This window comes from Panthera pardus, unplaced genomic scaffold (genome assembly GCF_024362965.1).
Source record: "Panthera pardus isolate Hobbes unplaced genomic scaffold, ASM2436296v1 HiC_scaffold_13, whole genome shotgun sequence".
NCBI classification, from domain to species: domain Eukaryota; kingdom Metazoa; phylum Chordata; class Mammalia; order Carnivora; family Felidae; genus Panthera; species Panthera pardus.
This window is the reverse complement of record NW_026526688.1, coordinates 44,982,483-45,002,571: the sequence shown is the minus strand read 5'-3', so window position 1 is coordinate 45,002,571 and position 20,089 is coordinate 44,982,483. Positions and strand designations below refer to the sequence as shown.

General features: G+C 41.5%; 1 protein-coding gene across 2 annotated transcripts; it reads left to right on the top strand.

The window, feature by feature from the left end:
- The first annotated feature begins 142 nt into the window (after positions 1 to 142).
- PLPBP (pyridoxal phosphate binding protein) lies at positions 143 to 19,157 on the top strand. 2 transcript variants are annotated; one of them, XM_053901085.1, is made up of 9 exons: positions 189 to 296; positions 502 to 734; positions 2,495 to 2,602; positions 2,681 to 2,716; positions 3,345 to 3,420; positions 13,400 to 13,534; positions 15,457 to 15,599; positions 15,998 to 16,096; positions 17,712 to 19,157. In XM_053901085.1, the coding sequence occupies exons 3-9, from the start codon at positions 2,552 to 2,554 to the stop codon at positions 17,841 to 17,843; spliced, it is 672 nt and encodes a 223-aa protein (XP_053757060.1). In that variant the 5' UTR covers positions 189 to 296; positions 502 to 734; positions 2,495 to 2,551; the 3' UTR covers positions 17,844 to 19,157. The 2 variants fall into 2 exon arrangements, with proteins under 2 accessions (XP_019296345.1, XP_053757060.1); XM_019440800.2 differs by lacking the exon at positions 502 to 734 and having other exon boundaries at positions 143 to 296.
- The last annotated feature ends 932 nt before the right edge of the window (positions 19,158 to 20,089 follow it).

The following is a 20,089-nucleotide window of genomic DNA, read 5'->3' as shown; positions in this document are numbered from 1 at the left end:
GATGGCCGCCGCGGCGGGGTGGGGCCTCCCGCCACACTGCCCCCGTCCCGCCCCCGCGCTGCCCGGTGTGGATTGGGTGAGACGACTCAGTGGTGAGCTGCGATTGGGTCACACCAGACGTGAACTGGGCGGGACCGGAAGGTGGTCTCTGCCTGTGGGGGGCTCCCGGGTCTGGGGCTCTGCGTTTGTCCCGGGGGATGTGGAGAGCTGGCAGCATGTCGGCGGAGCTGGGAGTCGGGTTCGCACTTCGGGCAGTGAACGAGCGCGTGCAGCAGGCGGTGGCGCGGCGGCCGCGGGTGAGGAAGGGGACAGCGTGGGGACGGTGGGCGGCTGCTTTGAGGAGGGGGAAACACCTGCGTGGGAATGGGTCGTCACGGTGACGCAGAGGGGTCTCCCGGAGGGGCGGGAGCCGTCCTTCCGCCTTGGCTTTGGCTCGGGTTGCAGAGCCCCCAAAACGCTTAGCGAAGGGTGTCCTCAGCCACCTCGCCGTGAGTCTGTCAGGTTTTCTGGAGGTTGGCTTAGTTGGAGCAGAAGGTATCCACTACCCGGGAAGATGACCAGTCCCCCAGCAGCGCGACCATTGCCCGTCCCACCTCGTGTCGTGGCCAACAGCCTTAGCGGACAGGAGCAGCGCCAGTCCCGTGCCCAGAGGCTACAAGAGGAGACGTCTACTACAGGAGCACCCAGAGGAGGCCAGATCCCCAGATCACGTGTGTGGCAGCGTCTGACTGCTAGTAGGTGCTCAGGAACAGTCGGCTCCACCCGGAGGTGAAAGAGACGGTGGACGGGCCGGGTTCTGAAGACCCCAGAGCTGCATGGCACGTTTGGACTCGAGGGGAGCTGACATCCAATCCCAAGCAGTCTAGAGGGAGATTCCCTCCCCCCCCCCCCCCTTCTAATGTATTTTGTCTCCTCTGGGAATTTCATTAGATCAAGGGTCAGTGTCTGCTCCCCCTCACTGCAAGTTTAAGCCAATGGTGTGGAGTGAAACACAACTGAACAGAGAGGTCAGAGTTTCTCCCATCAAGCATTTATGGTGTCAGAACTCAGAATGCTCTTCTGGAGACACAAGATCTATATCAGTGTAGTCTTTCCTTGGCTTACCTTGAACTAAGTCACTCAACTGCTCTGGCCGGGAGTTTCCTCACCTGGATAGGCAACGGAATGAGCTCTGACTGCCTTTTCAGCCCACCCTTGGCATTAATGTTCTATGATTCTCGGCGATTCTCCAAGGAAAGCTAGGGATGTCCCTAATAAACATCACTCTGGGAAGTTCTCCCAGCAAAACTCCACAGGTGGATGGGCCGCCTGTTCCACTTTTCTCTCTGGAAGTCATCAATTCGTCAATGTAATCCTAGGAGCTATGACATGGTCTCATAAAAGGCTGGTGATGCATCATCCCTCAGAAGGAAGCTGGAACTTTTTGCTAATGGATCTGAATCCTTAGAGCCTTTGAAAATACAGTGATTCTGTAAAAATTGTAGAGGATCATTGGCTCTGTGAAAACTGAGCTATGTGAGGATAGGTGGATCTCTTGTTGCCTCTGTATAGATTTGGTTGCAGAGTTCAGGGAAGCCCTGCTCTTTACGTGATGGCCGTAAGAGGGTCATATGGGCCTAACCCTCAGTCCAGAGTTTGTGGTGTCCCTGCCTCAGTTCTGCTGCTGGTTCTTAATTAGATTGAACAATAAATTACATAGCTACCCTACACAGGCCACTTTTGGCGGGGGGGGGGGGGGGGGGGGGCAATATTATTGAATATACCAGGACCAGAATGAGTTTCCAAAATTTAATCTTGGGGTTTCAGAAGCCAGAAGTGGTATCCCCTCTAGTCAGAGAGTAATGCCTTCCCTTAACAAACTGATTCTTAAACCTCCAACGTTGGCATGCAAGAGCATCATCCGAAGAGTTTGTTTAAAAAGGAGATTCTCAGGGGCGCCTGGGTGACTCAGTCAGTTGAGAGTCCGACTCTTGATTTCAGCTCCAGTCATAATCCCAGGGTTATAGGATCGAGTCCCACATCAGGCTCCATGCTGGGCATGGGACCTGCTTAAGATTCTCTCTGTGTCCTTCTAACCCTCCTCCCCCACTTGTGCTCTCTCTCAAATTTAAAAAAAAAGGAAATTCTTAGACTCCAGCCCCAAAGATTCAGAGTCAGTAAGTCTGGAGTGGTACCCAGATGATGCTGATGCAGTTGGTCAAAGACCGCATTTTAAAGAAATACTGCTTTTACTTACCTTCCCAGGTCTCCTGAGAGAGAACTGTGTTTTACTAGGTATTAAAGTAGCTACTATATTAGATTTGGATGCCATGCATTTGAAAGACATTTGATCAACATTATTTGATACTGGTCCCCCCTCCAGTATAAGAATAATGGAGCTTACCAAATGTCAAGTTAAGACCTATGCCAACTGATCCTACAGGGTCTATCTTATAGAACTCACTGGAATAATATTCCTAAACGTTCACCCACTGGGCTCTTTCTCTCTTGGCAGGATCTCCCAGCCATCCAGCCCCGACTGGTAGCAGTCAGCAAAACCAAACCTGCAGATATGGTGATTGAAGCCTACAGTCATGGCCAGCGCACTTTCGGGGAGAACTACGTAAGATCCCTTTTCCAAACTCCCTTTGGAAAAGTTGTGATTGCCAGGCTTCTCACTTGTTCTGTTTTTACCCTTCAGGTTCAAGAACTGCTAGAAAAAGCATCAAATCCCAAAGTAAGTGAATATCTGAATTCTTGAGTTTGCATCTAATCTTGGTTCCGCAGTTGAAAGTTAGACCCTTGTTGGTGGTGGGTTTTATAGCAAGGTTGACTGGCAGTAGAAATGTCTCCATTCACCTCAAGCTCCAAATAAATCTCAGCTAGATTTTCTTTCTTTATTAAAACTAGGACTATAGTCATCTCCTTTGCAGCTTTTTGGATATGGTAATTTAGGAGCTTGCTGTAATCCTGGATCCTCTGAGATTGGAAAGCTTTACTCAGTTCATCTTTCTTGGGGTTTTTTTCATTTTTTGTTTTTTAAAGAAGTCTCCACACCCACCATGGGGTTTGAACTCATGACTCTGAGATCACAAGTCGCATGCTCTACCAACTGAGCCAGCCAGGTGCCCCATAATCAGTTTGCCCTTAATGGATGATATCTAAAAGATGGAGGGAGCTGATGGGAATAAGGAAGAGGAGCAGAGCAGAAGCCTTAGGTAGTAGTATCCTTAGGAGCCCAGCTGAAGAAGGTGATAGCAGTTTATTGCATAGACATGAAAAGTCAGAAGGGAGTGTGTAAGGTATTTGAGCCGGCATGGCCTTCATAAATTCTGAGTCAGACATGGTTACCTTTTTTCCTTCAGATTCTGTCTTCGTGTCCTGAGATCAAATGGCACTTCATTGGCCACCTACAGAAACAAAATGTCAACAAATTGATGGGTAAGATCAAATTCTAAACATGAAGACAAAATTTCTCTGTCATACTACTTATACTACTTTCTGTGGAAAAGAGAACAGCTTTTAGAATAGTCCTAATTCACCGTTTGTGTTTTGGAGTTTTGGGAGAAAGAAATGTTAGTGCTTAGTATAAGGAAAAAGCCTCATACCAAGAATAGAATGAATTCACCATTGACTGGGTCGTATGTACTTGGAAACCTACCCTACTTTGTGTTAGGTATCATTTGGTGGTCTTCCAAATAAATTATAAGGAATTGTATCCCATAAAATTATTAAGTGGGCAAGGGAGACATTTTTCTCCTTTTCCCTCTGGATGTAAGACTATGGTAAATAAAATATAATAATATACAGTAAATCAAATACAGTATATATTGTATATATTGTATATAAAACACAATATACAGTAAAGTACAATTAAGAATTAACTACAAAAGAACTTAACCATATGACAATGACATGTGGAGATCTGTCTGAGGAACTGAATACTTATTTCTCTCAAGGTTTCTAAAATAACCTGTATTTTTTTTAAGCAGCTTTATTGAAGTATAATTGACCAGTAGTAAATTGTATATATTTAAAGGGCACAATTTGATTAGTTTTGACGTATGTTTGTACTTGTAAAACCATCACCACAGTCAAAATAGTGAACACATCCATCACCCCAAAAAGATTCCTCATGCCCTTTGTAATAACCCCTTCTTTCCGCTCCTCCCCACTCCCCTTCTTCAGCACTACTTACCTGCTTTCTGTCACTGTAGATTAGTTTACGTTGCTAAGAGTTTTATATAAATGGAAATATAAAGTATGTACTTTTTTTTGTCTGACTTCTTCCACTCAGCATAATTATTTTGAGGTTCATCATGTTGATTTGTGTATCAGTAGTTCACTCCTTTTTATTGCTTTATCCATTCACCTACTGATGGACATTTGGGTTGCTTCTAATGTGGGGCCATGACAAATAAAATTGTTATGGCAGTGACGGAAAAAAAGCTGCTATGAACATCTTTGTATGGACTCTTTTTTTTTTTTTTTTAATATTTATTTTTGAGAGAGAGAAGAAGAAGAAAGACACAGAGCACGAGCAGGGGAAAGGCAGAGAGGGAGACGCAGAATCTCAAGCAGGCTCCAAGCTGAGAGCTGTCAGCACAGACCCCAACGCAGGGCTTGAATCCATGAACCGTAAGATCATGACCTGAACTGAAGTCAGACGCTTAACCAACTGAGCCACCCAGGCACCCCATATGGACTTCTTCTTATCTCTTAAAATAAATACCTAGGAGTAGAATGGCTGAATCTCACAATAAGTATATGTTTAATTTTTTTTTTAAATTCTGAGAAAGTACACATAACATAAAATTTATCACCTTTAACTATTTTTAAGTATTCAGATTAAAGGCATTAAGTACATTCATATTGTTTGCAGCCATCACTACTTTCTATCCTCTAGAACTGTTTTCCTCTCTCAAAACTGAAACCCTGTACCCATCATCATGTATGTTTAACTTTCTAAGAAACTGCCAAGCCATCCTCCAAAGTGGATGTGCCGTCGTACATTCCCACAAGCAGTGCTCAAGTTCTTCCACATCTTTGCCCACACTTAACACGGTCTTTTAATTTTAGCCGTTCTAGTAGGTATGTGGTAGTGTCCTTGCATTACCTTAATGGCTTATGATGTTGAACATCTTTTCACATGGTTGCCTCTGTTTATCTTCTTTGGTGAAGTGTCTGTTGAAGTCTTTTGCCATTTTCTAATTGGATTTTTTTACTTTTAAGACAAGAGAATTCTTTATATATTCTGACTAGTCCTTTATCAGATACATGCTTTGCAAGTGTTTTCTTCCACTCTGTTGCTTGTCTTTTCCTTCTCTTAACAGTGTTTTTGAAGGGCCCAAGTTTCTAATTTAACGAAGCCCAGTTTATCAATACTGTGCTTTTGGTGTTGTGTCTAAAAAATATTTCTCTATGGTTCAAGTCACAGATTTTCTCTTAGCAGTTCTGTAGTGTTCAGTTTTATATTAAGCTTCATTATTCACTTTGAGTTAATTTTGTATGTGGTGCAAGGTATGATTCCAAGTTCTTTTGGTTTTCTGGGGTTTTTTTTTGCATATAAATATCTAATTGTTCCAACACTACTTGTTGGAAAGTCCGTCCTTTTTCCATTGCATTCCTTTGTACCTTTATCAAAAATCGATTATCTGTGAGTTTATTGCTAGACTATCTACTCTGTTCCACTGATCTACTTATCTACTTTTACACTGAAAGCATGATATTTTGATTCATGGAGCTTTATAATAATTCTTAAAATGGAGTACTGTTAGCCCCCAGCTTTGTTCTTTTTCAAAGTCATTTTGGCTATTCTAGATCCTCCCCATTTCCATATAAACCAATTTGTCCATTTCTACCAAATATATATATATTTGTTTTATATATATATATATGTTATATATATGTATGTTATATATATGTTATATATATGTTTTATATATATAAATATATGTTATGTATGTTATATACATATGTTTTTATATATAAATATATATACATATATAAATATATATACATGTATAAATATATGTGTGTGTGTGTGTGTGTGTGTATATATATATATATATATATATATATATATATATATATATATATTATATATCAAAAGCCCTGCCAGGTATTTGAATTAGGATTGTATTGAATCTATAGATCAATATGGGGAACAATGACATACTAAAAATATTGAACCTCCCAACACATTAACAAGGTACAGCTCAGTAGTTCTTTAGGTCTTCTTTATTTTCTCTCAGTAATATTTTGTAGTTTTCATTGTGCAGGTTTTCTTCATCTTTTTTCTGATTTATATCTTTGTTTTTCTTATATTTTGATGCTATCTATTATACTGTTATTGATTCTGTTTAATTTCTGATTGTGTGTTGCTAATATATAATACAGTTGATTTTTGTATATTCATCTTGTATACTGCAACTTTGTTAAACTCACTTATTCTAGTAGCTTTTTTTGCAGATTGCATATAATTTTCTACGTAGACAATTATGTTATCTATGAACAAAGACAATTTACTTCTTCCTTTCCAATCTGGATGCCTTTTATTTCTTTTTCTTGCCATATTATACTAGCTAATACCTTCAATACGATGTTGAGTAGAAGGGCTAAGAGTGTACACGCATGTTTTTCATGATGTGCTTTATCAGAAGGAGAAATTTCGCTTCTAATCCTAATTTGCTGAGAGGCTTTATCAAGAGTAGATGTTAGATTTTGTCAAATGCTTTTACTGCATCCATTGAAATGATCCTACAGTTTTTCTCTTTCAGTTTATTAACATGTTGAATTACATTTATTGATTTTCTATTGTTAAACCACTCCTATATTACTAGGGATGAGCTCACTTGGTCATGCAGTATTATCCTTTTACTATAATGTTGCATTTGATTTGTTAAGTTTGTTTAGAATGTTTGCATCTAGGGGCGCCTGGGTGGCTCAGTCAGTTAAGCACCCAACTCTTGGTTTTGGCTCAGGTCATGAACTCATGGTTCATGGGTTCAAGCCCAGAATTGGGTTCTGTGCTGACAGTGTGGAGTCTGTTTGGGATTCTCCTCTCTCCCTCTCTCCCTCTCTCCCTCTCTTTGCCCCTCTCTTGCTGTCTCTCAAAAACGAATAACTAAACTTAAAAAAAAGTGTATGCATCTATAGTCACAAAGGACATTGGTCTGTAGTTTTCCTTTCTTATAATATCTTTTTGTAGATTTGATAACAGGATAATGCTGTCCTCATAGAATGAGTTGGGAAGTATTCCCAACCCTTCAGTCTTTTCGTAGAGTTTGTGTGGAATTGGTATTGTCTCTTTCCTAACTGCTTAGTAGAATTCACCAGTGAATCCTGGAGTTTCTTTGTGGGAAGGTTTTTAACTGTAGTTTCAATTTTATTAATAGATTTAAGACTATTCATATAATCTGATTTTTCTTGGGTGAGCTTTCAAGGTTCAAGGAGTTTGTCCATTTCATCTAGAGTAATGAATTTAATAGGGCACCTGGATGGCTCAGTTGGTTAAGCATCCGACTTCAGTTCAGGTTATGGTCTCGCAGTTTGGGAGTTCGAGCCCCATGCTGGGCTCTGTGCTGACAGCTCAGTTCCTAGAGCCTGCTTCGGATTCTGTGTCTCCCTCTCTCTCTGCCCCTCTCCCACACTCTTGCACTCTCTCTTTCTCTCAAAAATAAATAAGCAATAAAAAAAATAATGAATTTGTGAGCATTCGGTTGTTTGTAATATTCCTTTATTATCCTTTTAATATCTGTAGGCTCTGTAGTGATGTCAGCTGATTCCTGATGTTGGTAATGTGTGTCTTCTCTTTTTTTTTTCCCCTAATCCATCTGGCTAGAGGTTTATCAGTTTTATCAGTCTTCTCAAAGAACTACTTTTAGTTTCAATAATTTTTATCTATTGTTTTATTAGTATATGTTATATAAACAAAAATAATTATGTATTGTGGGATTTATAACATATGAAAAAGTCAAAATGCATTGCAACAATAGCATACAGAATGGAAAGTTAAGAAATAGAAGTACACAATTATAAGGTTCTTAAACTATATATGAAGTAGTATAACACCACTTTAAGGTAGACTATGCATAAGTTCAACTTTAAAGCAACCATTAGGGGCGCCTGTCTGGCTCAGTCAGTAGAGCACATGACTTGATCTCAAGGTGTAGATTGGATGTAGAACTTATTTAAAAAATAAAATAAAGCAACCAATAACACAGAGAATTATAGCTAATAAGTCAGCAAAGGAGATCAGCTGGAATAATAAAAAAATTTGTGAAATGGTTTCTCATTGTGGTTTTGATTTGCATTCCCCTAATGACGAATGAAGTTGAACATGTGCTTATTGGCATTTGTGCATCTTCTTTGGAGAAATGTTTATTCAAATCCTTTGTGTATTTTTTAATTGGGTTTTTTTTTTTTAATTTTTTTTTTTTTAACGTTTATTTATTTTTGAGACAGAGAGAGACAGAGCATGAACGGGGGAGGGTCAGAGAGAGAGGGAGACACAGAATCCGAAACAGGCTCCAGGCTCTGAGCAGTCAGCGCAGAGCCTGACGCGGGGCTTGAACTCACGGACCGCGAGATCACGACCTGAGCCGAAGTCAGACACTTAACCGACTGAGCCACCCAGGCGCCCCTAATTGGGTTTTTTTATTATTGAGTTGTAAAAGTTCTTTATATATCCTAGGTACCAGGCCTTTATGATATATATCATTTGCAGATTTTTTTCTCCCATTCCATGGATTGTCTTTTGACTTTCTTTATGGTATCATTTGTAGCACAGAAATTTTTCATTTTCATGTACACTTTAATGTAAAATGGACATTTTAAAGTACATTTAGTGTACTTTGTCTCTTTTTTGTGTGTGTGGCATGTGCTTTTGGTGTTATAGCTAGGAAATCCAAGGTCACAAAGATTTTTTTTTTTTAATAATCTCTATGCCCCATGTGGGGCTTGAAGTCACGACCCAGAGATCAGGAATCACATGCTTTACCAGCTGAGCCAACCAGGTGCCCCCAAGGTCACCAAGATTTACTCCTGTTTTCTTCTAAGAGTTTTATAGTGTTAGCTCTCACTTTTGGGATTTTTTGAATTCATTTTTATGTATAGCCTAAGGAAGAGGGAGGTGCAACTTCATTCTTGTCCGTTGAACTGTTTGCACCTTCACCTTTATTTTTCAGAGAAATGTTTGCTAGCTATAGAATTCCAGCTTGACGGTTTTTTCTTTCAGGACTTTAAAGATGTCACTCCACTCTCTTCACTTACATTGTTTCCAGTGAGAAATAGGATGTCATCTTTATCTTGGTTCCTCTGTATGTAACGTGTTTTTTTTTCTTCTAGCTATTTACAAGATTTTCTCATGATCACTGGTTTTGAGCAATTTGATGATGATGTTTCCTGGTGTAATATTTTCCACATTTCTTGTGCTTGGGGTTCATGGAGCTTCTTGGATCTGGAGTTTATAGTTCTCGTCAAGTTTAGAATATTTTCAATCACTGTTTCTTCATATATATGTTCTGCCTCCCCACTCCCTCCCCACCACAACTTCTCTTCTCCTTTGGGGACTCCGGTTACCTGTTCGTCTGCTTGAGGTGTTTCGGCAGCTCACTAATGCCCTTTTAATTTTTATGATTTTTTTTCTGTTTCATTTTGGATAATATCTTCAAAGTAACTGATCTTCTTTAGCATTGTCTAATTTGCCATTAATTCCATCAGTGGATTTTCCATCTCCTACATGTGGTTTTCATGCTAGAAGTTCAATTTGGGTCTTTTTTTAATATCTTCCCTGTCTCTCTCTATTTTTTAATAGATGGCACACAGTTATGGTAACTTTTAATGTGCTGTCTACTGATTCTATCATCTTTGACAGTCTGGAACAGTTTCAATAGATTGATTTAATATATCATATTTTCTGCTTCTTTGAGTCTTTCAGTGCCTGCTTTTTTGGGGGGAGGATAGCCAAACATGAATTTTCTTGTTGGGGGCTGGTCAGTTTTGTATTCCTATAAATATTTTTGAGCTTTTTTGGAACACAGTTAAGTTACTCGGGAACAGTTTGATCTTTTTAGGTCTTGCTTTTAAGATTAGTTGGTGTGACTGGAGAGAGCTCAGTTCAGGGTTAATTATTCCCCATTTCTGAGGCAAGGCCCTCTGTATACTCTAGCCAGTGCCCCATGAATCCTGAATGTTCCAGCCTGTCTGATGGAAACAGGCACTATTCCATGCCCTCTGTGAACATCAGGCACTGTTTCTTCTAATCTTTTCAAATAGTTCCCTCCCCAGCCCTGGGTGATGCACGTGCCAGTCTATACCCAGCTGAGTTCTGGAGGGGAGCCCTTTTCAAATCACCGGTGATGCCTCTGTATGCAGCTCTCTCCTCTCCCAAATTCTGTCCTGTGAACTCTAGCTGCATAGTCTTTCCATATTCTTAGCTCATGTCCTCATTCTAAGGCCCACGCTCTTCCTCTCTTCCCCTTTTCTGCAACACATTCTAGAAACTCTCCAGGAAAGAGAGGTGGGGCAGTCACTTCATGTGTTTCTCATGTCTCAGAGATCACTATGTTTCACTCTATGATACACAGGTCTTGTAAACCATTGTTTCATATATGTTTCACACATTTTGTCCATTTGGTTGTTCAGGTGGAATGGTCATTCTGGGCCCCGTACTTACTCCATCTTGTCAGGAAGCAGAAGTCTACTACATTATTCTTAAAAGCTATTTCACACTAGGTATGGGGCAAGTAGAGAGACTATTTACACTTAATAAACGCAGCAAGACAATCAGCTTTTTAATTTGAGAAATAATTAAATTAGCTTCCCTTCCTCACAGTGTAAATTCCAGCTAGATTAAAGAATCCTAATGTGAAAAATCAAAACCCTGAAAGTGTTAGAAGAGGGGCACCTGGGTGGCTCAGGCGGTTAAGTGTCCAACTCTTGATTTAGGCTCAGGTCGTGATCTCATGGTTCATGAAATCAAGCCCCTCATTGGGCTCTGCCCTGACAGTGTAGAGCCTGCCTGGGATTCTCTCTCCCCCTCTCTCTGCCCCTCCAGGGCTCGCGCACTCACACGCACCTCCTCTCTCTCTCCCTCTCTCTCTCAAAATAAATAAATAAACTTTAAAAATAAACAAGTATTAGAAGAAAACATAGGAAAATATTTTTATTTTTTCAAGCTGGTGAAAGGCCTTTCTAAATAAAGCATAAAGTCTGGAAACCATAAAAGAAACAACTAGCACATTTGCTTACACAAAAATTAAAGCAAAAAGAAAGCACAGATTGGTATTAAAATAATAGTTTTTAAAAGCAAAAGAGGTTAATGTCCATAATGCATAAAGAAACATGTGTATATATTTTTAATCAATGAGAAAAACATAGGGAAAAACGAACGGGTCATTTACAAGGATAAAAAATACAAATCCAGGAATCAAGTGAAAAATGCTTAACCTCAGTAAGAGAAATGCAAAACACAATAAAAAATTCTACCTTTCACCAGTCAGGTTTGCAAAAAAATTAAAAAGCTGCTAACATGCAATGTTTTGAGAGCATGAGTACGTGAGCACTCCACATTTTGCCAGGAGGACTCTAAAATGGTAGGGCTTTTTTGAATTTCTCATATCCAATACAATTTAAATTGTGCTTCCTCTTTTAACTAGTAATTTCAATTCTCGGACTCATGCAGCCTATAGCAACATGTATATGTGCGCAAAGGCCTGTGTGTAAGCTTTGGGTCTATAGTAAAAAAGAAACAATGTCCATTAACAAGAACAATGTTAAATAAATTGTGATCATCTGTTCTGTGGAACGATGCAGTTGTTAAAAGTACAGGTGGATTTATGGTACTGATGTAAACAATCTCCAACATGTATTGCTAACTGGAAGCAAGCAACCCATAAAACATTTAGTAGGAGCCAATTTGTATGTTATTTCAAAAAATAACAGGAAATTCTATGTCTGGGGAGTGTGTGTGTGTGTGTGTGTGTGTGTGTGTGTGTGTTCGTTTGGATGGAAATACACTAAAATAGATCTGGAAGAATCCTTATCCTAGCAGTAATAGTGATAGTTTCTAGGGTGAGAGGCTTGGAGTTTTTACTGCATATATTGCTTTTACTTCTATATTGCTTCTTCTTTTTTTTTTTTTTTTTCCAACATCAAGCATGCGTACTTTCAGTCTGTTTTTTAAAATATATGTAAGTTTTTAAGTGAAGTAGCCTGAACTCAAATTCAGTATGAAGAATATGGAGTCAGTTTGCCATCATTTCAAGTCACAGCTCTAATATTTGTTAATTTTGTAAACTGGAATAAACTTTATCCTTTCTGAGCCTCAGTTTCCCCATCTGTAAGATGGAGGTAATAATAGTGTTTCATGAACCATGATAAAGATTAAAAAGAAATGGGCGCGTGGCTGGCTCAGTCACAGGAGCAAGTGACTCTTGATCTCAGGGTTGTGAGTTTGAGCCCCACGTTGGGTGTGGAGATTACTTAAAAATAAAATCTTTTAGGAGGCCAGGATGACTTAGTCAGTTAAGTGGCTGACTTGATTTCAGCTCAGGTCATGATCTCATGGTTCATGAGTTCGAACCCTCCATCGGGGTCTGCGTTGGCAGCATAGAGCCTGCTTGGGGTTCTCTCTCCCTCTCTCTCTGCCCCTCCCCTGCTCATTATCTCTCTCTCTCTCAAAATAAATAAACATTTAAAAAAGTTAAATAATAGAATAAAATAAAATATTTTTAAAAAATAAAAAAAAATAAGAAAAAGATTAAAAAGAAATCATGCATATACAACAGTTAGCAAATTGCCTGGGGGATTTCAGTGTTTATAAATGCAAGCTGCTGATGCTGCTTCTGTCTTTGTCGTTCTTTACCTGGGCAAGACTAATACTTCATTTCACATGCATCTCTGGAAAAGAAGATGGCTTTGATGACGTCAGCATCTCCCTTAGCTCTCCGTGTTGAGGTCATTCTGATGTCCTTGTTGAATGAGAGCACCCCCAGCGCACAGTTTAAGAACATGGTGTTAGCATGCCAGGGAAGCACTTTGGCCTCCATTGGTTATCCTCTCTTTATTGTCATCTTGACCTGTTTCTCGCTGTGTGAGCTGCGATTTAGTCAGATCAAGCCTGCTATTAGGAATCTCTGCAATTCCCGACCCTCAGGAAGCTCTTAGAGTTGGCATGCTGCCGGATTGTGGTGCGTCAGCGTTCCCCCTGTTCGTCTTCTCTGATTAGATAGCAATGGGCCGACATCCGAACTCACATCTAGTAAAACTGTCACGTGAGTCTTAGCAGAACTGAGACTTAACTGTCTTGTTCTTTTTCTGGAAAACTGTCTTCCCATCTGCCAAGTCAAATATTGGTTGCGCGTTGCTTGCCACACTGGGACGAGTAGAGAATTACCTTGCCTCTTTCTCATTACAGCTGTGCCCAATCTCTTCATGCTGGAAACAGTGGATTCTGTGAAGTTGGCAGACAAAGTGAACAGTTCATGGCAGAAAAAAGGTTCTCCTGAAAGGTTAAAGGTTATGGTCCAGGTTAACACCAGTGGAGAGGAGAGTAAGTGACCAGACCTAACTATAGATTTTTCTTCCCTTAGGATGGTTGAAGGTCAGCAAGAATGGCAGGCCTAAGTATCTGATAGCTAAGGTTATAGAAGGAAATCATGGGCCTGTAAGTAAGACGTTTCATGCCTGTAAGTAGGATCTAGAAGGCACAGTGACATCTAAGCCCATCCACATATAATTCTTTCATAACATCATGGGTTGTTATTTCTTAATTTTTTGGTGGCCCAAAATTGGACAAGTCAGGAAGGGGATTGTGATTTTGATTTCCAGAAAATTCCCAAAAGTCACCATCACTCCTAAAAGAGACGGCATAGTTACCTGTATAACACTTCCCCAGTGTTAAAAAAAATTTACTTAGCATTATCTTGGGAGAGAACAGAAGAAAATCCCGTGAGCACCCGTTAATGAATACCTTCAAGGGGCTTGCGTTAACGTTGTAACCTAGTGAACAAAACAGGAGCTTTGAAATCAGATCTTGGGTTTGACCTCCAGCACTGTCCGTCATAACTGTGGGTTAGTTACCTAGCCTCTCTGTACCTCAGTTTCCCTGGTGGACAGTGCTGTCATAATGATGCCTACTTCAGAGGGTGTTGTAAGGATTATAAGTCTTAATGCGGGCAAAGCTGTTGGCATAGAACCCCACTCATCTCACTTGTTAGCCACTTGATTGAGTGTTTACAGATTAGTCGTTTGCTTATGACCATCAGACCAGTGTTCATCAAACCGTAATATGAAGGAGCACAGTGCCAAGACTATTTTCTAGATGGGCCCTCAGGTCAGGCTTCCCGGACTGAAATCCCAGTTGCACAGTTTCTAGTTGTATGACCTTGGAAAAGGTACTTAGCTTTCCTGTGCCTCAGTTTCCTCATCTGTAGAAGGGGGATAGTAAGAGTACTTATTACTTCATAGTTACTGTATTAAGTGAAAGGCTCTTAGGACTTGGCATGTGTACCTGGCAGAGAAGTGTTCTGTAAATTTTAATAATTGTCATTATTTCTACACATACCTAGATTATATCTTACATTACCAATATAGGTAAATCTGAAATTGACTTCAGGTCAAGTCTGTGACATCATTTCTTGGTAATTAGCTATAATTTGCTGTAGTTAAAGATTAAAGTGAATGTTCTTAGCATCTCCATTTGATAAATGAGGGAAAGAGGATATCAATATTCCTTATAACTGCATAACAAATAATCATTTGCTGCAGATTCCTCCTCTAGTTGTTAATTGGCAAGTTCAATTAAATTTTGAAAATATATAGTGAAATCCGTGTGATAGATACTTTATTTTTAAATGTTTACAGTCTTGGGGCACCTGGGTGGCTTAGTCGATTGAGAGTCTGACTCTTGATTTTGCCTCAAGTCATAATCTTCATCAGGCTCTGTGCTGACAGCATGGAGCCTGCTTGGGATTCTCTCTCTCTCTCTCTCTCTCTCTCTCTCTCTCTCTCTCTGTCCCTCCCCCACTTGCACTCTCTGTCTAAATAAATAAATAAATAAATAAATAAATAAACATTTAAAAAAGTAATAATTTAAAATGTTTACAATTCTAATAAATTAATGAAACTGTAGAAATACCAGACCTAGGAAAAGAATCCTCAGATAAATCTGGTGTTTGGCAATGTGAGTCTTGTTGGTGTCCCAAGAAAAGCAGTGTTTTTTCTTTTCCCTGTACTCTAGCTGTTCTCGGCTCATATCACTGAGATTCAGATGGTTATTATTCAGAAGGGAAGCAACATAGACAAAGACCTCAAAAATTAGGTTACTCTTTAGGACTTGAGGATATGTGTTTTTTAAGAAGTCCTCTTGTCTGAGAGTCACCTCCTCTGTTACAAGGAAGGGATGGAAACTGAGCCTTCCTCTGGCTACTTAAAACATTTTGGTACAAGTGTCTTCTGTTTCTTTTTGTGAAGGTAAACATGGCCTTTTGCCTTCAGAGACAGTAGCCATGGTGGAACACATAAATGCCAAGTGCCCCAGCCTGGAGTTCGTGGGGCTGATGACCATAGGAAGCTTTGGACATGATCTTAGTCAAGGACCAAACCCAGATTTCCAGGTACTGGGGTCCAAGGATGGCGGGATTGCTCATGCACTAGAGAAGCATCTGAACAAAATGCTGTTGCAGGGCTGGCTGTTGTAATAAAGTTGAAAGCCCTCCCAGATATTGCCTGTCTGGTATTATGACCCTCTTCTGAACTCTCCTCAACTCCCCTTGAACCTGGCTAAAACACAGTCTCTAGAGAAAATGAGCTCTTTTCCTCCTTTCCAGTGACTGATCACTGTTTTGAAAGTAGGAGCATTTGCTAAAAAACTTTAGGTAACTTCTGGAAATTTGGACAGGGCTTGAAACCACGAAGAACCAATAGTCTTTGTCAGAGATGTTCAGATTCAGCCACTCTCAGACACCCTTGGAGAAGGCAGGAGGAAATAATGTGACACTTGTCCTTCTGTTAGGCGTTACTGTCCCTCCGAGAGGAGCTGTGTAAAAAGCTCAACGTCCCCACTGAGCAGGTTGAGCTGAGTATGGGCATGTCCATGGACTTCCAGCATGCGGTAAGTGTCCTCCTTGCCCTGTCCGCCCAAGGGGAGGGCCCGAAAGGCCGCAGGAAAGCAATGTTTGCTGGAGAAAGCTTTGAAACGCCTCATCATGGCAATAGAGCAGCCAACAGCAGTGGCCCTCAACTGTCCCAACATCCCCCACCCCCTTCTTTTCGGAAATGAGATGTATAGAAATTACAGCCTGACACATAACTCTCCTAAACTCCATCTAATTCCCTAAGGGGATTCTAAAGAAAAATCAGAAGGGACACCTGGCTGGCCCAGTTGCTAGAGCATGCGACTCTCGATCTCTGGGTTGTGAGTTCAAGCCCCATGGTGGGTGTAGAGATTACTTAAAAACAAATAAATAAACTCTTTTAAAAATTATAGCTCAATTTTTATTTTTCTTTCTTTATTTTTGGGGCACCTGGATGGCTCAGTCGGTTAAGCATCCGACTTTGGCTCAGGTTGCCATCTCATGGTTCGTGAGTCTGGGCTGTGCGCTGACAGCACAGAGCCTGCTTTGGATCCTGTCTCCCTCTCTCTCTGCCCCTCCCTGGCTCACTCTCTCGCGCGTGCGCGCTCTCAAAAATAGACTTTTCAGGGGCACCTGGGTGGCTCAGTCAGTTAAGTGTCCGACTTCAGTTCAGGTCATGATCTTGTGGTTCACGAGTTCAAGCCCCGCGTCGGGCTCTGTGCTGACAGCTCGGAGCCTAGAGCCTGCTTCGGATTCTGTGTCTCCCTCTCTCTGACCCTCCCCCCATTCATGCTCAGTCTCTCTCTGTCTCAAAAATAAATAAACATTAAAAAAATTTTTTTTTTTTAAATAGACTTTTTAAAATTATAGTTTAATTTATTTTTCTTTCTTTCTTTGTTTTTAAGTAATCTCTACACTCACTGTGGGGCTGGAGCTCATGACCCTGAGATCCAGAGTCACACGCTGTACCGACTGAGCCAGCCAAAGGCCCCTAAACTGTAATTTTTTAAAAAAGCATCGCACTGTATAAATGTTTGGGCATGGATGTGTGACAGTGAGTCCTAATGAAATAGTCTGGAGTTCATCTTACGGGTAGATTCACAACAGCTGTAACTATATGCTGAGAGAGGTGTGTGGCTCTGGAACAGTAAATAACTTGATCAAGTTCTAAAAACTAAAGTGTCAACCTCACTGTGTGTATCTAGTAGTTGCAGTCTCGGAAAATCATATATATCAAAACGGTGCAAAAATGCTTTGTGTTTATAAGTGAACTGGAATTCGGTCCCGTGCTCAAACAATTACTGGGAGGTTTTTTCTTCTGACAGTGGAACGTTAGAAAGGGGTGTGGGCTGTCAGACAACCCTTCGTTGTGCCACTGTGTCTCAGTCACACAGGGTGACACGTCTTAACAGCCCCAACTCCATGGCAGTCATGTCCCCTAGTCACTGTGACAGCCAAGGAAATCCTGACTTCTTAAACACACCCCCGGAGGTGCTGTTGTCCCAAAGGGAACCCCTGCCCTGCACCCCTCTTCAGCTGCCTCAGCCTTGTTCTTCATAGAAGCCCCTCCAAAGCCAGAACGAGAGGCGGGACTTCAGCATTTGCTGCATGATTTTAAACTCAGCCCTTGATACTCTCTCTTCTTTCCCACAGATTGAAGTAGGATCTACGAATGTCCGAATAGGAAGCACCATTTTTGGAGAGCGAGATTACTCCAAGAAACCTGCCCTGGACAAGTCCCCGGCTGACCTGAAGGCCCCAGTGGAGGTGGCCCAGGCACACTGAGCCCAGGCACAGCCAGCCGTGGCTCGTGGCCCGTGGGCCTGTCCAGGAACACTAACTATGCACTTACCTGGTCTCCATTTTGGTATTCCCCGTGTCACAGCACAGCCATGCTCTCCTTGTGACCTGGAGAGAGCGCGCTAAGGATTGTGGGTGTTGATGGGAACCGTGTGTACTTAGGATCTGACATAAGAAGCTCACTTCAGGTAGTGGCTTTGGATTGGGTTTGAGAAATCCAGACATTTCTGCAAAACAGGTATCAAATCAGTAGCCAGGAATCGAGTTCAGTATTGAATCCTGCCCAGGAGCACCAACCAACCCACAAATGCCTTCCCCAGGTTAAAATGTGGTCACTCATGCCTATAATCACCAAAGTGAGAGGGATTCCCATTTGTCATCCACATTAATGGAAAGTCCCTTCATGCAGACCCCCTACTGAGTAATCACCTTTGCTGCTCTGGGGCAAAGTGATTTCTGCGCCCAGGTTTGACTCCACTCAGTAAATATTTGTCCCTACTCTGGAATGACAGTGCAGGTAACTTCAGGAGCTGGCTCAAGGTAGTGCTGCAAACCCAAATCACAATGATCAGAGGTTATGTCTTTGGTTACCTCGGTGGTCCCTGTGGACCCTGAAAACTGCAGGGGTAACCTAAAGGGACTTGGGCCTTTCGAATATCCTCCTGAAGAGACAGGGCTGTCCTCAATGAGAATTAAATGCTATGATTTGTTCTCCACTCTAATCCTCTTAATGGTGATTTCTTATCTCAAAGGCCAGTGACTCCTTCTCAATCTCTAGGCAGCCTCAAAGACCAGCCCCACAGTGAGTGTAGCTCCCCAGAAACTCCTTTAAGGCCATTTCAGGCCCACAGTTCCAACAAGACCTGGCTTTGAGGTTCCTGTTCCTGCAGAGCATTTTCCAGGCACCTCTAAAGCCCTTCCTCGTCCCCACTGCCCTGCTATATATATAAGCCAGAATTTGGCAACTTCTTGATTGTTAATAAAGTAGCAGCAAGGTCTTCAAACACCAGAAAGCACAATTCTCAGATATCCATAACAGATGACTTCCGTCTGGGTGGTTTATTTTCTAGATGTTTTTTTCCTTATTTATTCAAGCCCCAGTCTTCATTTTATGAAATAACTTTCAGAACATGATGCTGCTGTTGCTGAATGTAATTTTGTAAAACTTAAACCATTATGATTCCTGCACTGTTTCAGTCAGAGCTATAACATGTCTCAGAGTCTAGTAAATAAAAATGTGAGTTTGAATTATACCATCTGTGCCAATTACAAAGCAATTAAAAGATTTATTTTTTATGACCCTGTGTAACGAGTGAGTATTAACAGGAGCGGGGCATTGGAAGCAACAGGTAGCAGCTGTGCCCATCACTTGACATTGTGCCAGCCTGGCTTCAGGGGAGGACTTCCCTTAAGTCCCAGATGCAGCCAAAGCCACACTGTGGATGAGAGAGCAATTCTGAACTTCTAAAGGCAAGAAAAGGAAATGTTGGCATTTTAGGAATTACCAAAATCAAGAGCTTACTAACCTCTTACTGCAAGAACCTGTATTCTAAGTGGCCTCTAGATGGCGACATTGGCTAACCTGTGGGCAAGCATTGGGGTTCCCAGCTCAGCAAATTTCCTGGGAGGGGCCCCTCACCCTTAGTCTCACCCCTTCAGAGAGCAGGAGTGGAGGCCAAAGAGCACGATTTTTCCAAGTGATGTGACTGACTCTTGCGGCGCCGCTAGGTTCTTCCAGATGCCTCATTTCTTTGCTACCTGGGCTAGTGGCCTGACTGTGGCCGTGGAGCACTTTGGGAGAGGGGAACTGGTCTAACTAAGCTTAATAAAGAACTCTCTGGATTGTGCCTAGAGATTGAGAACAATGAAAGAGGCGAGCCAGGGCCTGATCAAATGCAGATAAGGAAAGGGAAACCACGGTAAGTCTGTCCAGTGTACCCACAGCGGAAAGAAAATTGAACAAAATTGTGACTTTGGTTTTGTTACACGTGACAGGCAGCAGGTAGAACACTCCCAGATTTTCATCAGATCAGTGATAGCATCCCCAGCAAGTTTCCCGGGTCCCCACAGCATGCTGTTCGGGGCTGACCCACCACTCAGCCTAGCATCCTCTGTGCCACCAGCTGCCAGGGCCGGTGTCTGCCTCAGAAGGTTTGGATGCTCAGAGGCTCCCAATTAGCCCGCAAGGCTTTGTCCTGGAAAACTTCCTCCTAGTTTCCAGCTACTGCATC